Source organism: Chinchilla lanigera, unplaced genomic scaffold (assembly GCF_000276665.1).
Source record: "Chinchilla lanigera isolate Chin_1 unplaced genomic scaffold, ChiLan1.0 scaffold00035, whole genome shotgun sequence".
Taxonomy (NCBI): Eukaryota; Metazoa; Chordata; class Mammalia; order Rodentia; family Chinchillidae; genus Chinchilla; species Chinchilla lanigera.
This window is the reverse complement of record NW_004955436.1, coordinates 7,217,935-7,243,101: the sequence shown is the minus strand read 5'-3', so window position 1 is coordinate 7,243,101 and position 25,167 is coordinate 7,217,935. Positions and strand designations below refer to the sequence as shown.

The 25,167-nt window shown below is 48.5% G+C and overlaps 1 protein-coding gene across 5 annotated transcripts in view; it reads right to left on the bottom strand.

Annotated features, from left to right (window-relative positions):
• Positions 1-4,592: 4,592 nt before the first annotated feature.
• Ncoa7 (nuclear receptor coactivator 7) overlaps positions 4,593-25,167 on the bottom strand; it is a 127,631-nt gene continuing 107,056 nt past the window's right edge. For 3 of the 5 annotated variants that reach the window (XM_005389157.2, XM_005389158.2, XM_005389159.2), the window contains 6 exons: positions 16,614-16,761; positions 10,631-10,756; positions 9,303-9,455; positions 7,764-7,859; positions 7,320-7,393; positions 4,593-6,567 (listed from right to left, as the gene is read on the bottom strand). In XM_005389157.2, coding sequence (XP_005389214.1) covers positions 6,432-6,567; positions 7,320-7,393; positions 7,764-7,859; positions 9,303-9,455; positions 10,631-10,756; positions 16,614-16,761 — 733 coding nt within the window. In that variant the 3' untranslated portion in view covers positions 4,593-6,431. Of the gene's footprint in view, positions 6,568-7,319; positions 7,394-7,763; positions 7,860-9,302; positions 9,456-10,630; positions 10,757-12,056; positions 12,223-16,613; positions 16,762-25,167 lie in introns of those variants that run through there. The other 2 variants (XM_013516644.1, XM_005389160.2) reach the window with 2 other exon arrangements.

Below are 25,167 nucleotides of genomic sequence, written 5' to 3'. Positions count from 1 at the left end.
TATGGTGTGTCAGACACTACTACTTTGCTTATATTACCTGTTTTGTAAAAGTGTTCTTCACAAATACCCTTCTTGCTTTCTCTTTTTTCTTTTTTCTTTTTTGTGGGGGCCTGATAAATCTCCCTTCTTAAATTTGATCCCACTGAGTTAGAACTAGAAAATACAGTTAACCACATACTTCTGTATGTGTGTGTGTGTCTGTGTTTTTGAGACAGGGTCTCACTATGCAGTTCAGGCTGGGCTTGAGCTCACTTTGTAGCCCAGGCTGGCCTGGAACTCACAACGATCCTCCTGCCTCAGCCTCCCACGTGCTGGGATTACAGGTGTGCAGCACCACGCCCGGTTTCCCCAAACTTTTGTTACCTGAAAGGAGGAACTCCAGGAGCTACAGGACCATTTTTTCCTGTGCGAACAGGGCACCTCAAGGATGATGCTTGGAAGTTACACTTCAGCCTTGCGTGCGGGGAAGGGAAGAGAGTTGGGAATCCAAAATCTGTGCTTCAGTCCCGGCTCTCCCACTCGGCTGTGGAACACTCCACAGATCCCTTAACCCCTCTGGGGCTCACTTCCTTCTGCTGTGTACTTCTGGTCTGTTTACTGAGTGCCCCCCTGGATGCTGTGTGCCACACCAGGGCTTGGGATGTGAGTGTGAGACACAGGTAGTCTGCAAGGAGCTCAAAAGTCTCCTTTCCTACGTAGGGGACTGTGGATGCTGGCGCCTGAGTGGTGAAGCAGAGGGTGGGTACTGCAAGGTGGAAACACTGAAGAGCTGGCAGGGGTAGGGCTCTGTGGTGGGTAAGAGGTCGGCTCTGGTCGGTTCTATCTAAAGACTTCCTGGCTGTAACCTTCATTAGCTCTGTGATATCAGGCAAGTTACCCAACCTCCCGAAGAAAGAGCTCCTCATCTCCAGAGATTAGAGTTTCCCCATTTTCATTTTGAAATATCAAATAAGATACAGTATAATAAAAAGAGGCAGTCATGCTAAAGAACTGTTACCTGTCCATCTCTTCCTCCTCCTCCCCCTCTCTGGCACTATTACTGACATACAAATTGTTCCTCACCAAGGCAGTGCACAAGGCTCTGCACAGCAGGTAGAGGTCTCCTGCTAACCTGGCCTCGCACTGGCTTCCTCTTGCCTTGTGACCTTTCCTAAAGCTGTTGCCATGTCTTAAAGTGATGATTAGAGGCCTGTGAAAAGTGCCATTGATTCTGAGGAGCTCATGTCTAACTAGTCTGAGGTATGAGCAGGGTGAGACTTAGCACAGAATGAGCAAGAGGGAAAGACATCATTTAGAGAAGGTGAAGATGCCGTTAATAGATTTGGGGTGAGAACTAAAACTCACACAGAATAAATTTACCTTGAGCTAAAAAATGATGGTCCAGAAGTTGGAAATGTTTGATAAATAGTAATATTAAAAAATCCTCCTTCTGTATGAAGCATGTGTCTTAAATATCTAAATTAAGCCAAATCTTTGCAGCACATGACAAAGGGCTAACTTTGAATATTCTAAGCTCTTATAGATCAGTAAGATGATGAACAATAGGAAAATTGACAGAGCATGTGAATAGCCTATTCAGAAGAAAACAAAACACACAAATAGGCTATAAACACAGAAAGAGGTTCAACCTCATTCATGATTCAAGAATTAAAATGAAAATAAGATACCATTTGAGCAAAAATAAAGAGCTGGACATAAGCAGTATTGGTGAGGGAATGAGGTGACCGAGTAGCAGTTGCTAGTCTTGTATGACTTTTGAGGAGGAATAATTCATAGTTACTCTTTTTGTTTTTGTAATGCAGGCTGGCCTTGAACTATGTAGGCCGGGCTGGCCTCAAATTCACAGCAATTTTCCTGCCTCAGCCTCCCAAGTGCTGGGATTACTGGTGTATACCACCAACACCTGCTAATAGTTATTCTAAAATAAAAAAATGGGTACACTCCTTGGTTCACTGATAAAAATTATCCTACAAAAGTACATAAAGGTGCTAAGTTCTAGGCACACAAATGTGCACTAAGAATTGCTTGTAATAGAAAAGGGAATAAAGGAGGGAAAGAAGGAAAGCAAGAATGGAGGGAGGGCCGTGAGGGAGGGAGCAAAGAAAGCAGAAAATAGTGTTTCTTGTTTAGCATTTTCCTCAAGGCTGAGGGTGAGCTAGACCAGGGTTGCCTCTTATAACCCTGGACGTGAAGAGGGTGAACAAATGGTGGCCCTTGTGGGTGGGTTAACGGGACACACTGACTCTTCTAACGGTCTCTCTGGGGCTCTCCATTGCCCTTCATCCTCACAGGCTGACACTGCACACTTTCCCATGTGCACACAGCTCTCCGAGTGTACACGTCACTGTGGGCAGAGTGGGTATGGACAGCTGTTCCTTGCGCGGCGCTGTGGGAGGGATTCTTGGGGGCTTTAATATTATTCTTGATATTCCAAGACAGGAAGCAGATTTCTGTGTAAGGGATGAGTTGTTTTTCTTTCCTGTGCCCCACAGGGATCATGGGTGAGTGCCTCTCGGGGACATGGCGTGCTTGCAGAGCTGCCATGAGTAGCAGGATGTCTAGGACAGGAACAAAACACATAAGATGCTTACACCAGGAAAACCGTGCGCGGCAACACCTAGGCCAGTGGTAGCGAACCTATGGCACGCATGCCCAAATGGGCTGCTTGTTAGCACTGAAAACTCTTAAAGGTTCACCGTTACTGGCCTAGGCACTAGGAAAGGTTCTCATTACCTTTGATTAGAGATGGGGATCGGCAGGGAACTCTGCTTTCTAGGTGCTTTACATCTGACAACCTAAGGAGCAGCAGAGGCCAATCAAAAGTGCTTGGAACTAAAGCTCTCTTCCGGTTAGGAACTCATCATCTGACAAAGACCTGGCATTGACATCTTATCCTAGAGCTGCGTTCTTCCGTATGGTAGCCACTGGTCACGTTATATAAACTGAAATAAAAGGAAGTAAAGCAGCAAATCCAGACTTCAGTCATCCAAGGCACATTCCAAGTGCTCAGCCTAAGTATGATACCTAGTTGTTTTTTTTTCTTTTTTTGTACCAGGAATTGAACTCACGACCTTGCACTTGCCTGGCAGGCGGTGTGCCGCTGAGCTATATCCCCAGCCCCATAAGTACGATACCAATGCTGTCACAAAAGGCCACAAACTTTCACGCAACATTTCCGTCAATGAGGAATGTTCTCCTGGGCAGTGCTGATGCAAAACTGGAGGCCTCCAAAGAAATTCTACCAAGAAACATCATTTTGATGTTAAAACACCACTCTGAAGTTTTCATTGACCAGATCGAAGAAGCCTAAGTTTTATTTTGAAATAGAAGGTAAAGGAGTAAGGCCTTGAGTTTGGTGTGAATTGGGAAGCTTAATTTTTTTAGGAAAGACACTTTCTGTCAGGGGTCACTGTGGATAAAAGTGTGTAGGAAAGGAGGTGGGTGCAGGAGACACGACAAATTTGGGTTAAGGCCTCCCCAGAGTGGAAGACCATGTCCTGATTGGACAGAAGGAAGTGGTCAGAGGCACTTGATACTTTCACAAGGGGAGTGTGGCTGGCCTGGTGTTTTCTGGACTTTCCCCGACCTTCTGACCTCCTTAGGTTTCCTCTTCTGAGTCAGTTGGTAAAAATAGTGTAGGCATCTAAGCTTTAAGGGATTTTCAGTACCGTCCTCAAAAGGAGAGCACTTCTTTCTTAGTCTTGTTTCATGTGTCTCTGAAACGTCAGAAGGGATTAAGGGAAATCACATTGAGGGCAGTCATCCTTCTCACACTAGTTGCGGGTGTCCCCCTGGTTTGCAGCATAGTGATGCACCCTAATCATTTTCAAGTCTGAAAAAACACGGGGCTGGTTCTTCCCACCCAGGTCCTGCAATGTGGACTTATAAACAGGAATTTAAAAGCAACCATGACTGCCTGGGGTCTTCCTCCTTAGGGGCCAGGTGGCAGAAAGTTTATCAGACAGTAAGGTGTTGCTTAGGAAGTCGGAAGCAGATTGAGCCACATCTTACAGGGGTCCTTATTTGCAGGATAGATAAAAGGATTAGGAAGAGAAGACACTGGCGGACAAGTCCAGAGTTGTCTCCAGGAACTATAATGGGAGGGGTTTCCCGGGAGTAGGAGGGAGTCCCCGGGTGGCAGTGAAAGTGTTGGGCCCTGTCTAGTCTTGGATGTCTCACCCATCATCTGCTTCCAAAACTGCAGTCTAGTACAGGCAAGCTTTGCCATGTTATGCCTCAGTGCGTATCATGCTTTGCAGACAGCACTTTTTTTTTCCTGAACTGAAGATCTGTGGCCACACTGTGGGAAGCAAGTCTATCAGGGCCTACTTTCCAATGGCTCCAACAATCACCATTTAAGTAGCTAAACCGTTTTGAAATGAAAGTGTATACTATCAATCATAATGCCACTGCATTGCACTCTTAGTGGAGCACACAAGAGTGGAAACATAACCGTTCTTTGCAGCGGGAAACCCAAACATTTGTGTGACTTTCTTTCTTGCAGGTATCTGGAACCTAACTGGCGATATCCCTGAGATACTCGGCACCCAATAAACACTCAGTGAATGAATGATCGGGACAGACACGCACTCTGAAGGTGTAAGTTCCTTTATTGAAAATATTGGGGTAGCACTGCATTACATATAGTCAGTATCCATAAATAAAGGGTCACACATTTCCGACTGGACAATACTGCTTTAAATAGAGAACACAACAGCTGGAGATGCTCTCAGGAGTACAGTATCATGGACTAAACTAGGGGAGAGTGAATTCTATGAGGAATGACCATTTGTTTAATAATAGCACATGGCTGCGAATGGCTGGAATGGTCAGTGTGGTGACCATGAGACAGTCCTGATTCCTCACACAAACTCGCTGTTTAATGAGCAGATCGGCTGAGCTGCCGAAAGGTTGTTCATCAAAAGATCCCAACAGGACAACTTGGCTAAAAGGACACCTGGGCCACAGACTTGGAGGTTTACAGCATTCACCTGACCTTGCATGGAAAGGGAGTATAGTATGGAAACTGCCGGCCAACAGGTCAATGGGCAATTTGTCCTCTAGTAAATAGTCTAAAAAGAAGAGTAAAATAATATTCTGAAAACTATTTTTCTTTTTTTTTTTTAATGACATGTAAATACTGCCTGTTATTTATTTTTCCTTGCAAAGATCACTGGGGAAATAATTTGTGACACATCATTTCTCAGCCTTGGTTATTATTCAGTTTTTTTCCACTAGCAATCTTTGGTTTTCATACAAGTCTGACAATAATATTGGTTAAGTTTTTCTTATGATGTAAAAATGGGTTGAGGTTTTAAAAAGTTGTTTTAAAATTCTAATTTGGATATGAATCCATTTCTTTATATTATTTTTTTCTCAAACAAGAGCTTAGAAACCAAGACAACTGGTCCAATTGTACATTTTGACTTCAGAAATACAGAAATTAAAACACTTGGTCCCTTTTAAAACAGAGGCTTGCTCATTAATGTAAACAGGTGGGGTGGGCTGTGCAAATAAGCACTATGAAAATAAAGTTCATTATCAACACACGATTTTAGAAGGAGAAAAACATTCTCTTTTCAGAAGCAGGGTTTGTTCTAAATCTAAGTTCATAAAGGTAGCCATTTTTATAAATATGAACTCCCAACTGTAAGAAATGGGATTTTCTGCTTCACACATACTTGTTCAGGGTAAGTAATTTAAAATGTACCCTTTTAATGACTAAAAAAAATGCTGGCCTATATAACAATCAATGAACCTTGGTCATGAGCTTTTAGAAATTCAGAAATATTAAGGTTTATCACCCTAAACAATCAGGGCAAAAAAAAATATAAAACTATATAAAACAAACTTCTTCCCCAATATAGCACAAAATGTATATTTCAAGATCTGACACATGAAAAAGAAAAAAAACCTGCTAACACATTTCAGACAACATATTAGATATAAATAAAGCATTTTTTTAAAAAAATCATACATTCCTTTTCAGTACTATTTCCTTTCAATTTTCTAAATCACACTAACCATGGCAAACAACAGCTGTACATTTTGGTAATGAAAATTATGCTGATAAATACACAAGGCATGTATATATTTCCACAGTATTTATTTTTTCACAGTTACCAAAAATAAAAATTGCATTCAACTCATACATCTACGAACACTCCGATTCCTTGTGTGGATGTGGAAGAGGCGGAAGTACAAAGTCTTTCTCTCCGATCGGGATGGCAAAGGTCTTTCTCCGGCGTCTGCCCTCCACACGTACCTTTCGGGGCCTTTCTGCAAGGTGAGCATGCTCAGAGCTGACGGCAGAAAGAAAGCATTGTGGTCGGATGAGGCAGCGGGGGCTGGACCTTCTCCATCTTCCAGCCAGCTGGGAGGACTGCGCCAACCCCGTCTTTCTTGTGGGATAGTTTAAGGCAGCCTGAAGTTCACTCGAATGTCCATACCTCTAGGTCCTGAACTATGAAGTCTTCCTTTTTGGAAAGAATATCATTATTGAAAGTGCTGCAGGAGTTGCTTCGTCCATGGTATAAATCAGCATCGAGCCATAAACCAAATCGTCCCCTGAAAAGAGGTTAGAGAAATGAAAACACTGAAATCGCACATGGCGCACTTCCTGTCTGCCTTCTTTTATGCCAGACAGACACAGCTCTAAAGTGTTCCCAAGGTAAGTGGTTTCTTTCTTTTCCTTTCATGGATTTAGAAACCGTGTAGATTCCTCAAAAAATGACAACTAGGAATTCCACTGGACCCAGCTAGCTATTCCCTGTCTGTTCTATTCTGTCCTCAAGAGTAGAAGGCATCCTACTACAGCAATCCATGCATACCATGTTTACAGCATCACAGCCCAGGATGGCAAAATCTTAAAAGACGCCTACATGTCCATCAGCAGGTGAGTGGATAAAGGAAATGTGGTGCTTATACATAGTGGAGTACTACTTTGGCATCAAGAAAAACTTGAGTCATTGGTAGAAAAATGGATACATTTTACGATCACAGTGTTAACTGAAGTAAACCAGACGCACGAGCTTAAATATGCACGGTTTCTCTTACATGAGAAAACTAAGGTATAAATAAAGACCAAAATAAAAGAGATATTTGGACAAAAATAGAAATAATCGAAAACAGGGCTAGAGCTTTTGCACATGGGAAGGGACCTATACACAGAGGGGAGCAAATGAGGAAATAAAAAGAACGAGGATGTGTATATGCACCAGCTCTCCACTATGCATATCGTCACTGTGTTTTACAAACGTGTATTAAAAATGACCCTCTCAGTTTAAGCCCTAAAACAGCACTAATGACAAAATCCTTACCCTCCACCACCAAGTTCTAAAGAACTTATGTCTCCATTGATAAAATATGAATTTTCTCCACTCCACTTAAAAACCTAGGGTAGAAAACAGAACAGAGAACAGACATTAGTCTGGGGAGTCAGCCAGAAGGGCATCTTGGCCTGCCCATGTGAGGGAGCCGCCCCCTCAGCCGAAGCACCTCCGACCGCCAGGCCACGTCCACCCCACAACCAGTGAGCGGTTACGAAGTGGGAAAGACCTTTCGGCTGCACTCCAGCTCTGAGCTACAGCCCGGATGTGCCACTCCCAAGTCCTAGGGCCTGACGTTTTCATGCTGCAGTCACAAAACCCTGCGGGGCCACGGAAAGCCCAAATGTGGTCCCTGGGAGTTGCTATCACCCGACCCCCAGCTGGCAATGTGACACTGGGTAGTTAAATATTCCTCCTCTAAGGTGCCCACCATACCTTGAAATTAGGGCTAAACGTGTAGAGAAAAGTCTCTCCCGTGCCGTAATAGTGGTCACTGAACTTGAAGGGATGAGTTGCATAGGCTCCGAAAATCTGTCAAAAGAAAACCTCAATGTCACCTGCTTTCGAGTCTAACCCTCCCCACAAAAGGCTTTGTAAAGCAGTTCTGGCACGATCTTGTTCTGAGCTATCACGCTACCTCTTTCAGCCAAGATTATTACCAACTGGGAGCTCTTAAGACAAAAAAGACCACAGAACCAGGGGTGGGACAAAGAGGTACTGGGGACCTGCACAGAGCAGCAGTGGGGCCAGGGAGTGTCCACTTTCTTGCTCCCTGATCTCGGCGTGAAGCGTTCAGCCGTCTGAGCTGGGAGATGTTGAGCGCACGGAGAGGGCTGTGTCTCTGGTGCCAGAGAGTCTCACTGTGATTACTGAGATTTATTAGGTTTCCTTGAATAAATATTTCTTCGCTTGCTGTATGCCCTTAGGACAATTTCCAGACACTCGAAGGCACTGTTGCTCTTCTAACTTCTACCGGTGACAGTTTTCACTGGGGGCTGCTTCTGCAGAGCTCCTCCCGGTGCTGCCATGCTCCATGTGTTTCTTTGTAGATTACTGAACGTGACCCATTTTTGGATAAATATATAGGTTTTGTTTTATCATGCTGGCAAATTCAGCCAAATCATGATCTTCTGTTCGGATGGCACGGGAGGGAGAACAGCGCTGGTGTCCAGGTGTCCTCACCCAACCTGAGCTCGGCCAGGGACCATGACTCACGGACTCCACTTCCTGACACACAGGGCACCCTCTGTGGCTTTTGGCTGCCTTCACGTATTGTGAAACTGGGCTCCCTCAATCCCTGCTCGGGTGGGTCATCTGTTCCCCGAGACTGCTAGTGCCGGTAAATAAAGAACTATATGCTTTGGGTGTGGACTCGTGTCTAGCCCTATACGTCATCAAACACACAGCAACCAACTTCTCCAACGGTTCATTAAGTCTCTGAGTAATTTCATTTAAAACCCACGTGTTGTAACAATGCCTGTTCTTTTTGCAGTGCTGAGGATGGAACCTAGGGCCCTGCACTTGTTAGGCAAGCACTCTGCCACTGAGCCACGGCCCCTTGACTGGCTCTCCGCGTGGCCCCCATGAGCAGGGTCTGTGGACTCTATCTGAGCTATCGAGAAAGAACCCTGGAATGGCACCCGAATTTATGCTCCAACTATCTCCACATCCGTACTTGCTTTACCTCACTTTTCTCCAGCGTGAGGTTGTTGAATACCATTATAGTTTCCTAATCCATGATCAGCATAGGGAAAAAAAAAACCTCCTTAGAACGTGACCATGTTTGGGTATCAGAGAGGATTCTGAAGTACACGGGGTGACACAGTCCTGGGACTTACTTCAACAGAGTGAAGTAGCAAAGTCCCGCTGGCTGTGCAATCTGAGTGAGGCGAGTTTACTGGACTCCTCACTCTACTCTCATGAAGGTGTAAAAATGATTATCAAGACATCCTCCACCCCAGGCGCAGGCCTCACCTGGTTGTCCATGTCTTTGATGACCAGCAGCACAGGACTGTCCAGCGATGCCGACTTCCGGTAGAGCGTTTTCAGGCTGGTTCCGTGCTCCAGCGTGCTGTAGGCCAGTCTCCATGGGTACCCCTGCACCCGCGCGGGGAGGCGCCGGGCCAGCTGCCGATCGAGGGAGGAAGTGTCACCACAGTTCTGGCATAGATCACACAAACTTGTGGCACAAAACAAGTGCCGTCATGCAGTGTCAATGGGCAACTCAACATTACAGTCTCCTTATACCTGATGTCACTAGCCAATAGCATCTTAGGGGATGACGTCACACATAGGGTCCATCGGTGACCCAAATGTTAGGCAGCGCATGAGCACACATTTGCAGATACAGATCAAGAGAAGCAGGAACTAGACACTTACTTTATACCTCAACCTGACTAATAAACAGTTCCTGCTTTTTAAAATTGTTCTTTTTTCATACTCATGCCAGACATGATGGTATACGCCTGTAATCCCAGCACCTGGGAGGCTGAGTCAGGAGGATTACTGAGTTCGAGGCCAGCCTGTACTACGTTTTCTCGAGAGAAAAAAAAAGAATCTTCACAGACGCAGAGCGGCAGCTTCCCAAGGAAGTGAGAGCAAGAAAACGCACATGCTCACTGCTGCAGGCAGAGGGAGCCTGGCCTTTAAATCAATACTTAGCTGCCACAAACACCACCGATGTAAAATCTCTCAGAACTGTATCAGAGGAGGCCAGGAAGTGCCAAGGCCTGGGAGTGTTTCAACCAGCGTCTGAGTGAACCCCCGGGGCAGTGACTTGGTCACACCTTTTGGCTTTCCTGGGCATTTCGTGGCCCATTTGTAAACCAAGGAAGCTGAGCTGATGATTCTTTAAGGTCTCTCAAGTTGAGGTTACAAAAGTAACTGATGGCAGAAATCCCCACCAGAGGTCAGGTGTAAGTGCATTACATTTCACAAAACTGAGCAAGACTTCAGAGTACAAAGCACGCAAAGAGAATTACAGGAGAAGGAAAATCCTCCTCGAGGCCAGTGTTTCTCACAGAGCAAGAAAGTGCATTTGCCACCCTGATTTCCCGCGCCCTAGCGGCACCAGCCCTGGAACCACGAGATCGCTCATCATCAGGACGCTGATCACCAACAGAACCGCTGTGTCCGGTCAAGTCCTCGCGTGGTAGAACAGACCGAGGTGGCTTTCTCAGATGCACGCGGGATGGGGCAGGCCCCCGTAGACTGCCGCTTCTTCCTTCTTATCCTGCCCCCTCCCCAAGCAGGAGCAAACGCTGCCTGGCCCAGGAGACCGCGGCCCACTCCCCGGAAGTCACCTGCTCGACGTGCATATTCTCCAGGAGCGCGCTGTGCGGCTGCAGCACGGGCAGCCCCTCCTCGTCCTCGTCCTCGTAGTCGCTGCACGCGCTCTTCCTACGCTTGGCCTCCTCGACAGTGATGATCTAAGTGGGGCACAAAGACAAGCGCAGGACAGGGTCACTTTTGCTGGTCCGCAGCAAGCTACCTCACTCGCTTCCATCGGGGCACTGGTGCAGCTCTGGTGCAGACCAGGGACCGGGACTCTGGGGAGAGGGCTGACCTTCCCGTTCTGGAACAAATGCAGAACTAAGGGCACGACACCTGAGGCATTTCATATACACGCATTAAAGCCACGCACTTCCCAGGGGCTTACAGCTGCTGATCGCTCAGTCCTCAGTGAGCACTGTTCACAACCCACAGGTAATTTATACTCTTTGAAAATGCAGGGCAGGGATATAGCTCAGTGGCATAGGCGTCTGCCCGGCAAGCACAAGGTCCTAAGTTCGATTCCCAGAAACAAACAAAAAATGCACAAAATTATTCCCCATTAGCCTTTGTCTAAATAAGGAAATACTCAGAGATTATTCAGTAAGTCTTCCATAAATACGGAGTTTGGAACAATAGGGCCAGCTTTTAATCAAGGCTGCTGGTGTTTTCTCTCAAGGCTGTGCACTTGGCAACCAAATCTGATAGAAATGATGTCCGATAACAGCTACCAGGAAGCGGAGAAGCCTGGCGATTTACTCGCAATCATAGCTAGGTTACGAGTCTTTATAGACGGTCTGAAATGATCAAAAGTATTCTTCCCTTCTAAACTGAAAAACATTATGTTGTACATTTCTTATTTAACTGTAGCGTTATTTATGAACTACCAAAGTCCTTCACCTTAAAATCCATTTTCCCTTCTTATATGCTGGATAAACCACTGAATTATTCTGAAACTAAACTCCACTAGACAACAGATTCACCAAGACACCTGAGAACCAATAACAACGGCTTGTGTATCATAGAACAAAAGCATTTGTTACATCTAGTGAAAGTTGTTAGAGAAAGCATTACTCAATTTCCAACCGCAAAACGAAAGGTACAGAGCGTCTGCTATTATCTGAGACAGATTTCTGGCAGGAAAATTAGCTTATACATTTTGCCACCTTCTGGAGAATTTATATGCAGAAAATACTTCCAAAGAATCACAAATGCAGTGCTTTAAAGGCACTAAATAAAGCCCCACGGTTTGCGTGAACTCCCCATTTTACTAATGGCACAAATAAGGCTGTGGAATGAACGATCTCAAACGCATTTGAGATTCTCGAGGGAAGGAGCAGCCACCGCGTGCATCTCTACAATGAGTCAAATAACCTGCACACACACCATCCTCTCCTCCACCGGGGAGCCGAGATCACCGGCACCTGGCCGTCCCCAGGCAAATGCCAGCCAGCTTACCTTCACGAACGGCTCCTGGTCAGGCCTGGCACAGTACAGAATCTGAATGTCCACATGCAGCCGCCGGCCTCTCATGGTGGTGGGAGACGAGCCAGCTCCCTCTCGGAGGAGGAGCAGGTCTGCGCCCTGCGCCTCCACGCCAGGGTCACTTACAGCCACTCTGGGCTGCACTGTTTAAGTATCTGACTTCCTGCGTGATTAAGTTTCTGTTTCCCTTAGGAGGGGTTTCAACAGTTCCACAGGAACACACCCAAATTAGGACGCAGAGCAAACAGACTTCCTGTCAGGCTGAGCGGGGAGACTGTAAAATGACACTTTCACCTTTGAAACCCGTGGTTTCCTAGCAGTACAATTGAACCCTATTGTTTGAGGAGTTGTTTTTCCTCATACTTTTCTTCCTAATTACCCCTGGGCGAATGCAGCTTCCCGCCCTGCCTCTCCAGTTTCCTTCCAGCACCTTCTGGTAAATCTCCATTTTGAAGGTTCCGTCTCCCGCCTCAGTTTGAATCTCAAAGGCAGAAAGGTCACCTGGGCAGGCTCCTTCCACTGAGCACATCTCCATGCCGGCCTGTTCCTGGAGGGTGACGGGCCTGAGGCCAGGGCCTGCTTTACGTGAGCCAGGGTGGGGAAGGCATCGCCCCTCCCGCAGTCATGCACACCAGCGGAGTAAGGCCGAGGGACCATCTTGTACTCTTCCATTTGTCCCAGTGACTAATAAGCACGACCAGTCCTCCTCTCCTCCTCGGACCCAACGACTGGGGTCAGAAGGGACACGGGGCCCCGCTGGGTCAATTTTCACAGATCTTTCTGTGACTTCTCCAGACCTCAGTGGCCTTGCAAGTCTGGGGTTTCCCAGGAGACCCAGTGCTGTTGCTACGGACAGCTAAGTTAGACAGAAATATCAGAGGCAGTCACACAGGGCTGGCCCTGGAAGGAGCCAGGGCCCCAGACAGGATACCCTGCCGCTGTGGGGGAGATGGCGCCTCTGCTCCCCAGGGCCAGACCTCAAGACGGAAGATGGACAGAGTGCACCCACTTACTTCCCCTAAGGATAAACATCAGGTAGGGAGGCCGGGCCCACGCCTGTAATCCCAGCACTTGGGAGGCTGAGGCAGGAGGATCACTGTGAGTTTGAGACCAGCGTGGGCTACAAAGTGAGCTCAAGGCTAACCTGAACTGCACAGTGAGACTCTGTCTCAAAAAGACCAAAACAAACAAATAAATAACTAGGTAGGTAGGTAGGTGGGGATATGAAGGCCCACTGACCCATCTCCCTACAGGAAAAGCCCCTGTTCTGTTTCATGCCCCCCTACTGCGGTGACTCGATTCCCCCTTGATCCCAGTTTAATCAATTTTACCTTAGCAATTATGCCCCTAATCTTAGCAGCTGACCAGTTCTGTCCCACGGCACGTCCACCTTGTGAGTTCCCGTGTTTCCTACCTTGGACCCACCTCACCTCCTGGTTTTGCTCTATAAAAATCCCGAGAAAAGGCAGGGTCCTTGCAACCCACTCGGGACCCCTTCTGTCTCTCTCTCCGACAGACATCTTTTTTCCCCAATAAATATATTCTGCTCTTAACCTCCACTGCTCCTAGAATTCATTCTTTGATTTTAGAGAACACGAACTCATACTGGACAGCCGGCAGGTTGGGAGTTTCTTTCCCCTATATAATTGCTGCACTGCCACAGCGGCCGGCTGAAGGACGGCCCGTGGCAGCTCGGCGACAATGCTGGGTCAGAAGAGACGCTCTGCGCAGAGCCCCAACACAAGCTGGGCAGAGCACCTCACAATCTGCGCTGAGAAGAGAGGCTGCCGCAGGAGGCCCTCGAGGAGAGCGACAATCACCAGGTGCTTCCCTGATCATGAGAACGTCAGGCTGGGCCCGGCAGAGGGGACGCAGCTCGGCCGGCTGGGGATGAGGCAACAGGGGCGGGACAAGTGAAACACAAGACTGCCTCCACGGGCACAGGTGCTAAAGACGACTGCAGGTCAGGGTGAGCAGGACAGAGGAGATACAGTCAGGCAGAAAGGACGACGAAAAATCAGAATTCTAAAATCGTACTTCTAAGAAAAATGACGGCTTTGGGACACAAGCCTAGCTAATTGTTTTTTCTCCGCATCTCACCTGCAAACAGGCCCTTTGCACCAGCACGGAGGCCCCTGTCCTCCCCATACACCGCGCTTCCTGAGGAGCTGGCAGCAGATCCCAGCTCTACAGGGGTCAGCGGGCTGCACCTTGACACAGACAGATGGAGGAACACAAGCCTGGCTGCCCCTCTTGGAGACACCCCAGGACCCCACAGATACACCCAGCTCCGGATCGTAAGGCTCCTCTCTCGGGCCCACACTCTTTTTTTTTTCTTTTTCTTTCTCTTCTCTTCTCCTCCTCTCTCCTCTCCCCTCCCCTCCCCTCTTCTCCCTTCTTCTCCTTTTCCTCCCTCCCTCCCTTCCTCCCTCCTCCCCCTCTCCCTCTTTCTTCTTTTTTTAATCTTCTTGAGACAGGGTCTTGCTATGCAGTTCAGGCTGGCCTTGAACTCACTTTGTAGCACAGGCTGGTCTCAAACTTGCAGCGATCCCCCTGCCTCATCCTCCCGAGTGCTGGGATTACAGGTGTGCGTCACTATACCTGGCTCACTCTTATTTCTTTGAGTGCGCCATTCACATTTCTGTCTATTAAATACCCTTGTGCCTCTCAGTCTTGAAGGTTCTTTTTTGGGAGGGAAGTCAGGGAGCCTGGGAGGCTACCCTACAGCAGGGTGGGCGAGGTTCCTTACCTGAGTTTTGGGAACTTCCTAGGACCCTGTCTGGTGACACACGGAGGTGCGTCCACCTGTGTGTTCTGTGACCGCGCATTTGCCAGGTGGGTGTCAGCGCGAGGCCAGAGGGTGAGCGGGGAGTCGGTGAGGCACAGAGAGTACACAGAGGTGGCTCCGGCTGCCTGGGACTGAGTGAGAGGTGTCGGGCTCAGGAAGGACAGGGACTTTCTCTGGCTTTGCTGTGTCATAGCTCCTAAGAGACTCTTAGGAGGGAGTGATTAGGTGGGGACAGGGCTAGCTTGGAAGACCAATGTCACACCACCTCTGCCCTCAGGGTACCACGTTTGCCCCAGCACGTGGAGCAAAGAGGCAGTGGAAATTCATGTACAGTGAGGATGGGAATCAGGTCTGTGGTGACGCTGGGCAGGGTGACATCAGTGGTGACTGCAGAACAAACTGGGTGCACAGTGATAAGAACGAAGGGCAGTTGAGAAACGGGAGGCCATGAATAGGAAGCTCAAAAGGGGAAGAAGAAAGCAATGCCCGCAGGAGGACAGTCCTCAGGGATAAAACCCCCCAGCCCTCGGGACGGGGACGGCATGCTACCCCTGAACCAAGCAGGAAGCGTGCAATCATAGGGGAATTAGGAGAGAAGGAGGAAGATCGTGTCCAACAGTCTCTTCTTTGTAGAAATGAAGCAAAGGGCCACTGTGGGGATTCACGGACCACAGAGCGAGCGCAGAGTTTCAGAGAGGGGCCAAAGGTTACAAAAGGGAGGTGACTAAAGATATATAGGACTTCTCGTCATTGGCAAGGACCCAGGTGGATTCAGAAATCAGGTGTTCATTATAGATCATTCTCCCTGGTTGGTCCCTGTCTGTTGTCATTTTTGTTTGTTTTTGAGACAGGGTCTTGCTTCTTGTCCAGACTGGTCTTGAACTCATGGGCTCAAATGATCCCCCCTCAGCCCACCAAGGAGCCAGGACTACACATGTGCACACGCCCCGCCCGACTTGGGATGACAGGTTCTCTAAGGCAGTGTCCGCCCTCCCGGGAGCAGAGCCAGAGGGAGGTGACATTCACACAGCAGGGCAGGCAAGACAGGTGAGAGAGGAGCGGAGGAAGAAGGCCTGAGGCACTCAGGCGTCCTGGGAAGGGCTGCCGGCACTTTCTGACCATCCCTCTAAGCCAGCACAGAAGCAATCATCAGAGGGGCCCAAGGGAGGAGCAGAAGAGGAAGGAGCCAGGAACCGAGGCTAGAGAGACACAGGGGGACGGCGGAGGGGCCCAGTGCCGAGGAGGAGGAGCTGACACACTTCTCCCTGGCTCATCTCCCCACCTTCCAGGTCTGCAAGCATATTAGGCAGAGAGAACCCGTCTTGTCCGTCTTCCTGTGTCCCGGGCCCGGGCCCAAGAGGTACCAGACACATGTCTGAATGGAGGAAGAGACCCTCGCATTGGCAAAGTGTAGCCTGTCGGCCAAATCCAGCTCACCTTCTATTTTTGTATCACACACAAGGTGAGCGAGTTATATAATATAGTTTAAGTGGTTAAAAATATGTAAAAAGAAGAACGTTTGGTGATACAAAGAAATTTACGACGGGAAGACAGAGATGCTCACCCACGGACCGGTGCTGCACGGCAGCACAGGTGAGCAGCTGTGACAGAGATCACGTGGCCTGCTAAGCCCAACGTGTTATCCAGTCCTTCACAGCTCTCACTTTTTACCAGCCGGCACCTGAGTCCGAACAGGGGGCCACTTCTGACTGCGTCCTTCATTTTCAGAACCAACCTCTTACCTCCCAGCTCTTGGTTGTCGGCTCACTGAAGAAGTTGTCGATCATATTCAGCTCTTCCTTTTCCACCACCACGAAGCCTTGCTCTTTGGCATCTTTCCCATAGACGTCAGGAGACCACTGGACGAAGAACGTGTACAAATGGTCTACCCTGAAACAACACATTCACGATACGGGTTAGCACCAAGTCGGGGATGGTACTAACAGGGACTAGGGGGTAACCACCATCTTTTTCCTGTTTGGCAAATTCATGTGCCAATCGGGAAATTCCCTCAAACAAGGCTAGCTTTAGGAGTGACTTCCAATCTTGGAAAGTAAGGGCCAACCGATGAAAGCAAATACCGGCAGGCCCTGAGAAACTGTTAAAACTGTCCTCCAACCTGAGGAACAGACTAAGAGATGGGATATACAACTGAAAACCTCAAAGGAATATTTACACTAAGCTTTCTTGCTCACTGAGATGTCCTGTACTGGCCCCTTGTATCCACCGAGGAAAAATGTTGATCAGGAACTTTACCCAGGAAAAAATATAAACTATAATCCAGTGGTCCTTTCAGTAAAAGCTTTTAATAAACATTTCTGATAACTGTTATTTTTTGAGACAGTATCTTACTATGTAGTTCAGGCTGTCCCTGAGCTCACTGTGTAGCCCAGCCGGCCTTGAACTCACAGCCATCCTTCTCTCTCAGCCTTCCAAGTGCTGGGATTAACATGTATGCACTACCACACCCGAGCCATCTCTGATAATTAGAAAGTGTTGGGACTAATGCTAGCTATCATCATAATATTAGAGAAAGACCTAATTTTATCGGCATAACAATGTACTTTGTTTCCAGTTTCTCTGATCTCGTTTATCTGACTTGGATGTGTATTTTTATTGGCCCACGTTTGCAGTCCATAATGATGGCACTTCTTGCGGGGAGTTGGTTTACGCACGTAACACATCTTGAATCTGTTTATGTTGCCTCCCCGCTCCATCACCCCTGTGCCATACCTCCTTCTGGCCTCTGATCTCTTAGACATATTTAGGTAGGAAGTTTGATTTGAAAGTGCCATCAAGAGACAGGCGGCTCGTTCCTAAGCAAAGGATGGAGCTGAGTTCCCGCCCGCAGCATCCCTGGAGTGAGACAGCCACAGTCTCTCAGACCTTAGGTTCCCCGTCTCTAACCATCATGGGTAAGCACGACGACCACACAAAGATTCACGCCTCATGATGGCTATTATTTGGGACAGTGCTAACTTATTAATTATTGAGAAGTTGTAATGTCAAAATGTCCTAACAATACCAGTATGAACAAACAAAAACAGAAGTGTCACCCACGACCCTGGTACTGCAATGCATCGAACGGTGTTAGGTTCCCATACTCCCATCTGTCCGCGGGGCTACGCGGTTTTTACATGGCCTTCACTGTCCCTAGGGCCAAGACAATGATCTGTGCATCGTTACACTGCGCACACTTACCACGCTGCCAGTCTGCACTCATCCGTAACCGCTGTAACTTGGCAGATTTACTGAGCTGTGCAGTGCACACCTCTACATTTCCAGGAGACTGAATTTGCAGATTTCTTTCCTTCTATAAATAATGCTGTACTGAATTTCTTTCTGGAGGCTATGCCTTTTACTGTCTTTTGAGTTAGTTTCTCAAGATTAGTTCCCGAAGGCTTCTCGGCCTTTGGCTAACATCAAATGAAGATTAGTTCCCAGAAAGGGGATTAATGGGCCAAAAGACACGACTTTATAGCTGTGGCTTGACTTATCAAATTGTGGAAGGTGATTACTCAGAGTTTATGTTTCATAACCACCTTATCTTTTTGGTGAAACGAGTTTGCTCTATTTAGTTTTACTTGACTCATTTTCCATTTGAGGCTAAACACTTTTGTGAATGGGCTGTGTGATTTGTGGCATCAGTATTTTTCTTTTCAATTTGTTGGAAGCTCGTGGTAATGTAAACATTAACTACTACCAAATGTATTTCTAAGCTGTTGCTTTCTTTTTCCTAGTAATTATGAACCCTCACATAGTACGGAATTAGCAAATTTCATGTATTTTAAAGGTGTATTTCCTTTCAGAGTTTTCCTTCAGAATGCAGGAAGTTGTCATCCAACCTATCAGTATGGTGATATGCTAATTTCTATTATAATAATATGGATGTGGATATGTGTGTTGACTGTACAATCAACACGAGGCTGAGATGCACACGTTTCAACTTAACAAGGCCACGGTATCAGTTTCCAGTCCCGCAGCAGCCTCAGTGTTGCTGTGAAGGTGACGTCTTGCACGTGGCTGACATTCAAATCCCTACACTTCAGGAAGAAGCTCACCCTGCATCCTGCGTGCAGGTCTCTTCCCATGAGGATGAAGAGGGTCTTAGGCAAAAAAGACACAGGTCCTCCAAAGCAGGGGAGCTGTGCCTTTCAACTTTCCCCAGACTCGATCCTGCACCGGCAGCCCTTCCATCCATCTGGACGGCCCTGATAATGTTAGTCTTGCCAGGTTCCACAATCCTAAGAGCCAATTTCTTAAAACCAACCAACCAGCCAACCAACCAACCAAACAACTACCTTCTTTACACTTAACACATCCTGTTGGGGGTTTCTGGGAGAAATACAATGGACTCTAAAAGGTTACACAAGAAACTGATCCAAACGCATCTAAAGAAAACAGTGGGTTGAGAGAAAGACACTATTCTCGATCATACATGTCTTTAAATTATGTTAATTTTTGGAATAGACAGTATATTTATATAATTCAAGCACCAACATTGATTCATTCATTGATTCATTCATTGATTCATTCATTGATTTATTGGCTTTTTGAGATGAAGTCTCGCTATGTTGTGCAGGCTGGTCTTGAACTTACTACGTAGCCCAGGCTAGCCTTAAACTCAAGGAATCTTAACTGCCTCAACCTCCTGAGTGCTGGGATTCCAAGTATGTGTCATCATGAAAATTATTTAAAAAGCCGTTTCCACACAGAGCATAGTGGTGCATGCCCATAACCCCAGTACTTGGGAGGTTGAGACAGGAGTAAAGGCTTTAGTTTGAGGTCAGCCTAAACTACACAGGGAGAACCTGTTTCAAAAAACAAATGCAAAACAAACAAAACGTCATTTCCTCCCCACATCCCCACCCACCTCACAAGTAAGGGTGATCGCTTTATTTCCCATGTATGTAGCGTTACGTATATAGATGTAAGTATGGACAGATATCTTTTTTGTCTTTACTCTCTTTATTTCTGTGTTCACTACCTTATTTTTTTTTCACTTAACAATACACCTTGATGTCTTTCCACATCAGTAAGTGGACAGCTTCCTCGTTCTTTCCATCCCAGTCACATGCTACTTTACCGCGTAGACTTACCGTAGTAGATTATGTTATCATCCTCTATAATTAAACACCTGAGGTGTTCCCAAGACTGTCCTGTCATAAATATGAGGCATTCACTGCACAAGTGTCATTTCGTTTGTTTTTTTGTTTTTGTTTTTTTCCAGTACTGGGAATCGAACTCACGGCCTTCCACTTGACAGGCAGGTGCTGTGCCACTGAGCTAAATCCCCACCCCCACAAGAGTCATTTCAACGCATACCAACATGTCCCAGGAGAACTGCAGGACTCATTCCCAGAACTGACACTACACTGTCAAGGGAGCTGCACACAGCTGTAGCTGTAGCTACACGAACTTAGTAACTCACACGGTGCCATCCTGAAGGATGACCTTATTTCTGTTCTCCCAACTCCCTAGTAAAAACAGAGAAAATGGGAAATAGATCACCACTCCAGACAGGTCAGATAAGTACACAATTCTAACTCAGTTTTTTCCATACTTAAAAAAAATTTGATAAATTATCAAATGTCTTTTGGAGTAGAGTTAGAACTAAGGGTATATCATTTTGACTTTTTTTTTTTTTTTTTTTTTTTTTCTCCGGTACCGGGAACTGAACTCACGACGTTGCGCTTGCCAGGCAGGCACTTTGCCGCTGAGCTAAATCCCCAGCCCCTCATTTTGACTTTTAAGGAGAAATTAGGTGTACAGTCGCAGTAGAACAAAATTGAAACATGGTACACACAAGTGGGTTCCCTGTGAGCGAAGCCCCTCACCCCTGAGACCAACCCACCTGGCGCCCTCATGTTTTCCCAGGGACACAGACAAGCTCACAGAGCATCAAACCAGACAAGGCCACCCCCCGGCCATGACAGATCAGGACGAACACAAGATCACGTTGTGATCATGTCTCAACACCGTCAAAAACACAAGCATCAGCTGTAAGAATGACAGGCAGCCCCCTGACCTGAGCATTAGCAATGCCCGCTTCCTTACCAATCCCAGCGCTGCTCTGGCTGGTCTCAAGTGAGAGTCCGTAAGGTCCCCAGACAGGGGCCCCCAACGGCAGCCAACAGCAGCCCAGCTGCAGCTTCCCGGGGTCTTCCTGCACATCACCCCTTCCAAGCTACATCCTGCCACTCCTTTCTGTGTGTGTATACGTGCATGTGTGCATGTGTGCATGTGTGTAGTGCCGGGGTTGCAACCCAGGGCCTCTGCACAGGAAGCCAGAGCTCTAACCACTGAGAACCCCTGCCCCACTGCCCTCTAACAGCCTCTTCACTCTATGGCCCGGAGTCCACATCAGGAGCGAACCCGTTGTCAAACTGCAGCTGTGCTCCTACCCATGCCAGCCACTGGCCAGGGCTCTGCTCCCTGGACAATGCTCCCATGGCCCCATGTATCATTCAGTGCCCCTGCCTTCGTGGAGCTTGTTTTCGACACTCTCAGACTAGATAAATGAGGGTTCCGAGGATCACAGGCTAGACTAGAGCAGCTGAGGCGCTAACACGGTTCTTCCTACCGGAATACCAAGTCTTCCCTATGCCACACTCATTTCCCAGCTCACTGCTAGTTACAGCACGTGGCATTTTTATTCTCTCTTGAACCCACTTCCTAGGATATGATGCGTAGTAGCGTACGCCTGCAATGCCGTAACCCTTGGGAGGCTGAGGCAGGAGGATCACGTGAGTTTAAGGCCAGCCTGGGCTACATAGTGAGTTCAAGGCCAGCCTACACTGCATAGGGAGACTCTGTCTCAACAAACATGTAAATTGTGAAAAGTGCAAGCTGGTAAAGATGTTAGGGAAAGAACCTATCTTAGCAGCTGGAATCATCTCCCTTCTTGGTGAAGACATTAAGCTGCTCAGGAGACCACTTCATGTCTTGCTAAACTATGCAGATGGAATCCAAGCAGGACTTCTCACTGCAGGAGAAATCGAACTGGGCATCGCTGCTGCTGGAGGGCGGCAACTCATTCCTACAACCCCTTGTGGAGGTGGATCGGGGGAAGGTCGGGGACAGGAAACAGTCGAGTAAGGTCCGAAAGATTTCCGGACAAGGACTGAAGGTCCTACATCCCCCCCGTCTGGGATTCAACATCATCAGAGCTTCTCCCATGAGTCCAGGTGGTGCTGACAGCGGCAAGCCCACAGGAGAGGATAACACCCCGCTCCTCTCCATCGTTCCTGGGGGACCTTTCCAGGGTTGGGAGGATGCCTCCAGTCTTGCAGGACTGTTCTGGTGCAGAGCAATTCGGCCTGGTGTGCTGATGCTGAAATCTAACGCAGCCCCTGCCACCTGGGCTGTGGAAAGCAACGGCCGCGCAGGTATACAGGTGAGCTGCTTGGGAACTGCAGCAAGGCCAGCGGTCAGTGTCGGCATTATATATTCCTGCCTGCTAGTACCATTCTCTCCAGGAGCAACAGCTCTGCGAGGATCAGCACCATCCCTAGGACCCGTTAGTCAGCCCTGTGCTCAGAACACAGGAAGTGCTGGGGTGGCCGCCACGATGGCTCCCCCCTTTCTCCGGCAGTGGCTGTCTCCACAGAGGACAGAGCTCCTTGCCTCAGGTAAAATGAGATGGGAAACCCCAGAGTGAGTCCTGCGGAGGGGCACCCTGTGGGGAAAGGCTCCAGTCTTTTCTCTCAAGACTGTATTCAGGGCAGAGTACATCCTGATTTCCTCATTAAAAAGAACTTCCCACAGAACAATGCCTGCTTGTCTCCCAATATTCCCCCAATGCCTCAGGGAGAAAGGGCCCCATTCTATGCCCCTGAGGGACAAGTGGAAGGAAGAATTAAAATGATCTGCTCCGCAAGAGACAGTAAGAATTCCTTTAGGTTCAATTTGCTTACTTTGCAAAGGCTCCCAGTGGAAGGTGTCTCTGTCCCTCCTTCCAGCTCTGCTGCGCTCCCTTAGCCTTTGTTTACGCTGCTTAAGGGGAAGAGGGAGAGGATATGACTCCATCTGCTTTTCTGAATTACAGTTGCCTTAAGTTTACTTGCTCTAATTCTTGGAATAGAATTTTTGACTAACGGGGTTTTCCTAGCTGTGAGTTTCCAGAAGCTAACAGACCTCGGATTCTGGGAACAGACTTCAGGTCCTGAATTCTCCTCCTCGGCCCTCTGCCTTCCATCCTGCCCACTCCTTCCTCCCGGTGACACTCGATTAGCTCCCCCTTGACCTCTCCTCCTCTGCCGCCCCAGCCACCATGCCCCTCCTGGACTCACACACCTCCAGGCTATCTCCCCTCATTCCGTCTGCACCCCTGGAGCCCAGGGCTCCACCCTCTGCCCCGCTCTTCCAAGCAAATCATCTTTCTGACTCCTCTCCGCTCCTGCTGCTGGGGTTGCCGACCCACACTGAGTGGATTCAGTCCAGTAAAGGCACCTGACCTTGGTGAGGAACTACCCCACACTCTCCTGCAGCTCCTTCCCTGTTCTCCCCACACAGCAGCCGCCCCAGACCCCCTCCACGCTCCCACGCTCACCCCTCAGAGTCCCACTGTTGGCTTATTTCCACCCATACTCCCACTCTTTGCATCCTCTATCTCCTTGACACCCCTCAACCTTGGTACTGGGGTTTGAACGCAGGGCCTCATATGTAGGAGGCAAATAAATGCTCTACCAGGTGAGCTACACCACCTGCCCTATTACATTTTATTTTGAGGCAGTATCTCTTGCTAAATTGCTCAGGCTGACCTCGAACTTGTGATTCTCCTGCCTCAACCTCTGGTGTAACTAGGATTATAGGCATGTGCCAACTGATCACCTTCATCTTGATCCGGAAACCTGCTAGCAATCCTTATCCTTTAAAAAAAAGTTTCTGGAATTTTGTTCCTTACCGCAGTCCCTTCCCATACTTGGCAATCCCCGCAGGGTGTAACGTTTGGGGTAGCACATCCCCACCCTTACATCCTTTAAATCCTCCGTTCTGACTTTGTTCCCCTTTCGTAATCGCCCTTTAAATCAAACTTGGCTCCACACTTTCTGGAAGGAGGTGGAGTTTCTAGGTCTTGTTCCTCCCCCTTCTCCACTTGAGTGAAAACTAGAAATTCACAGCACCCAGCCACTGCTTTCTCGACCTTGGGAGGCCAGTGAGGAAGACGGTGAGGGTGACGTGGGATCTTGGATGAATCAGCGGCCCCGACCCCACCCTGGGAGGGCCTTGGCCTTGCCAACACCTTCAGCAGTACTTACAGCTCCCTGGTCCCAAGGCGCGGGGGGGACTCCTGAGAACAGGTGGGAGGTGAGGGGACAGGGGAGTGTAAGTCACCTGAGAGGGAGCAGAAGTGGTTCTCCAAGGAGGACCCAGAAGCAACAGCGGAGGGCCGCAAGTGATCTTGTAAAACGCAAACCTGATCCCTTTAGCAGCTGCAGAAAATGCCCCCAGTGTCCCATAGGCCCTAGAATGAACCCAGGCTCTGGCCGGCTGTCTGGGCGCTTTCCTTTGTGCCCCTTTACACGGGCACCTTCCGCTCCAGCCCCTTCCTTCAGTCCCGCCGCAGAGTCTGCTCTGGCTCTGGGCACGCGGTGCTTCCTCCCTCCCTTCCTCCCTCTCTTCCTCCCCTCCCGCCCGCCTTCCTTTTCTTTCTGAGGAGGGATGAGAAAGGTGAGCCTGGCGGAGAAGCCAGTCCCAGGCTGGTGCCAGGTAAGGCCTCAGGGGCCATGGCGGCCCTGGGTGTTGCGTCCACTCAGGAGGCAGGGAGGCAGCACCTGCCGGAGGGACCGCGGACAAAGCCATGGCACTGGCGGATCAGTGTGCTGCCGGACACACTGCGCATGCACAGAGAAAGGATGACACAGGTCACTGGTGACTCCAGAGAGCCGGCTCTAAGGTGGCCAGGACGCCGTGAAGCAGGAGACTCAAGTCTGCTGGGGCTGCAGATTATGGGCTGGAAGCAAAAACTCCAGCACACACCAAAGTGGTCATGCCACGCCAAGCCAGCCGCCACCTGCGCTGCTGCCTGTTCCAAACCAGAACTCAGCGGGCAGGGGACAAAGGAGCGAGGGCGCCCGTGGTTGGTGGATGGCAGGAGACAAGGAGGAGGAAGCTGGGCCAGGGATACAGCTCAGCGGCACAGCGCCTGCCTGGCAAATGCAAGGTCCTCAATTCGATTACCAGTACCAAAAAAAAAAAAAAAAAAAAAAGAATCTGGATTCTTCACTTCCAGCTGCAGCTGCGTGGGGCAGGCCGCTGGGTCCCACAGAAGCCCGTGTGTAAGGCTTTTCTTCG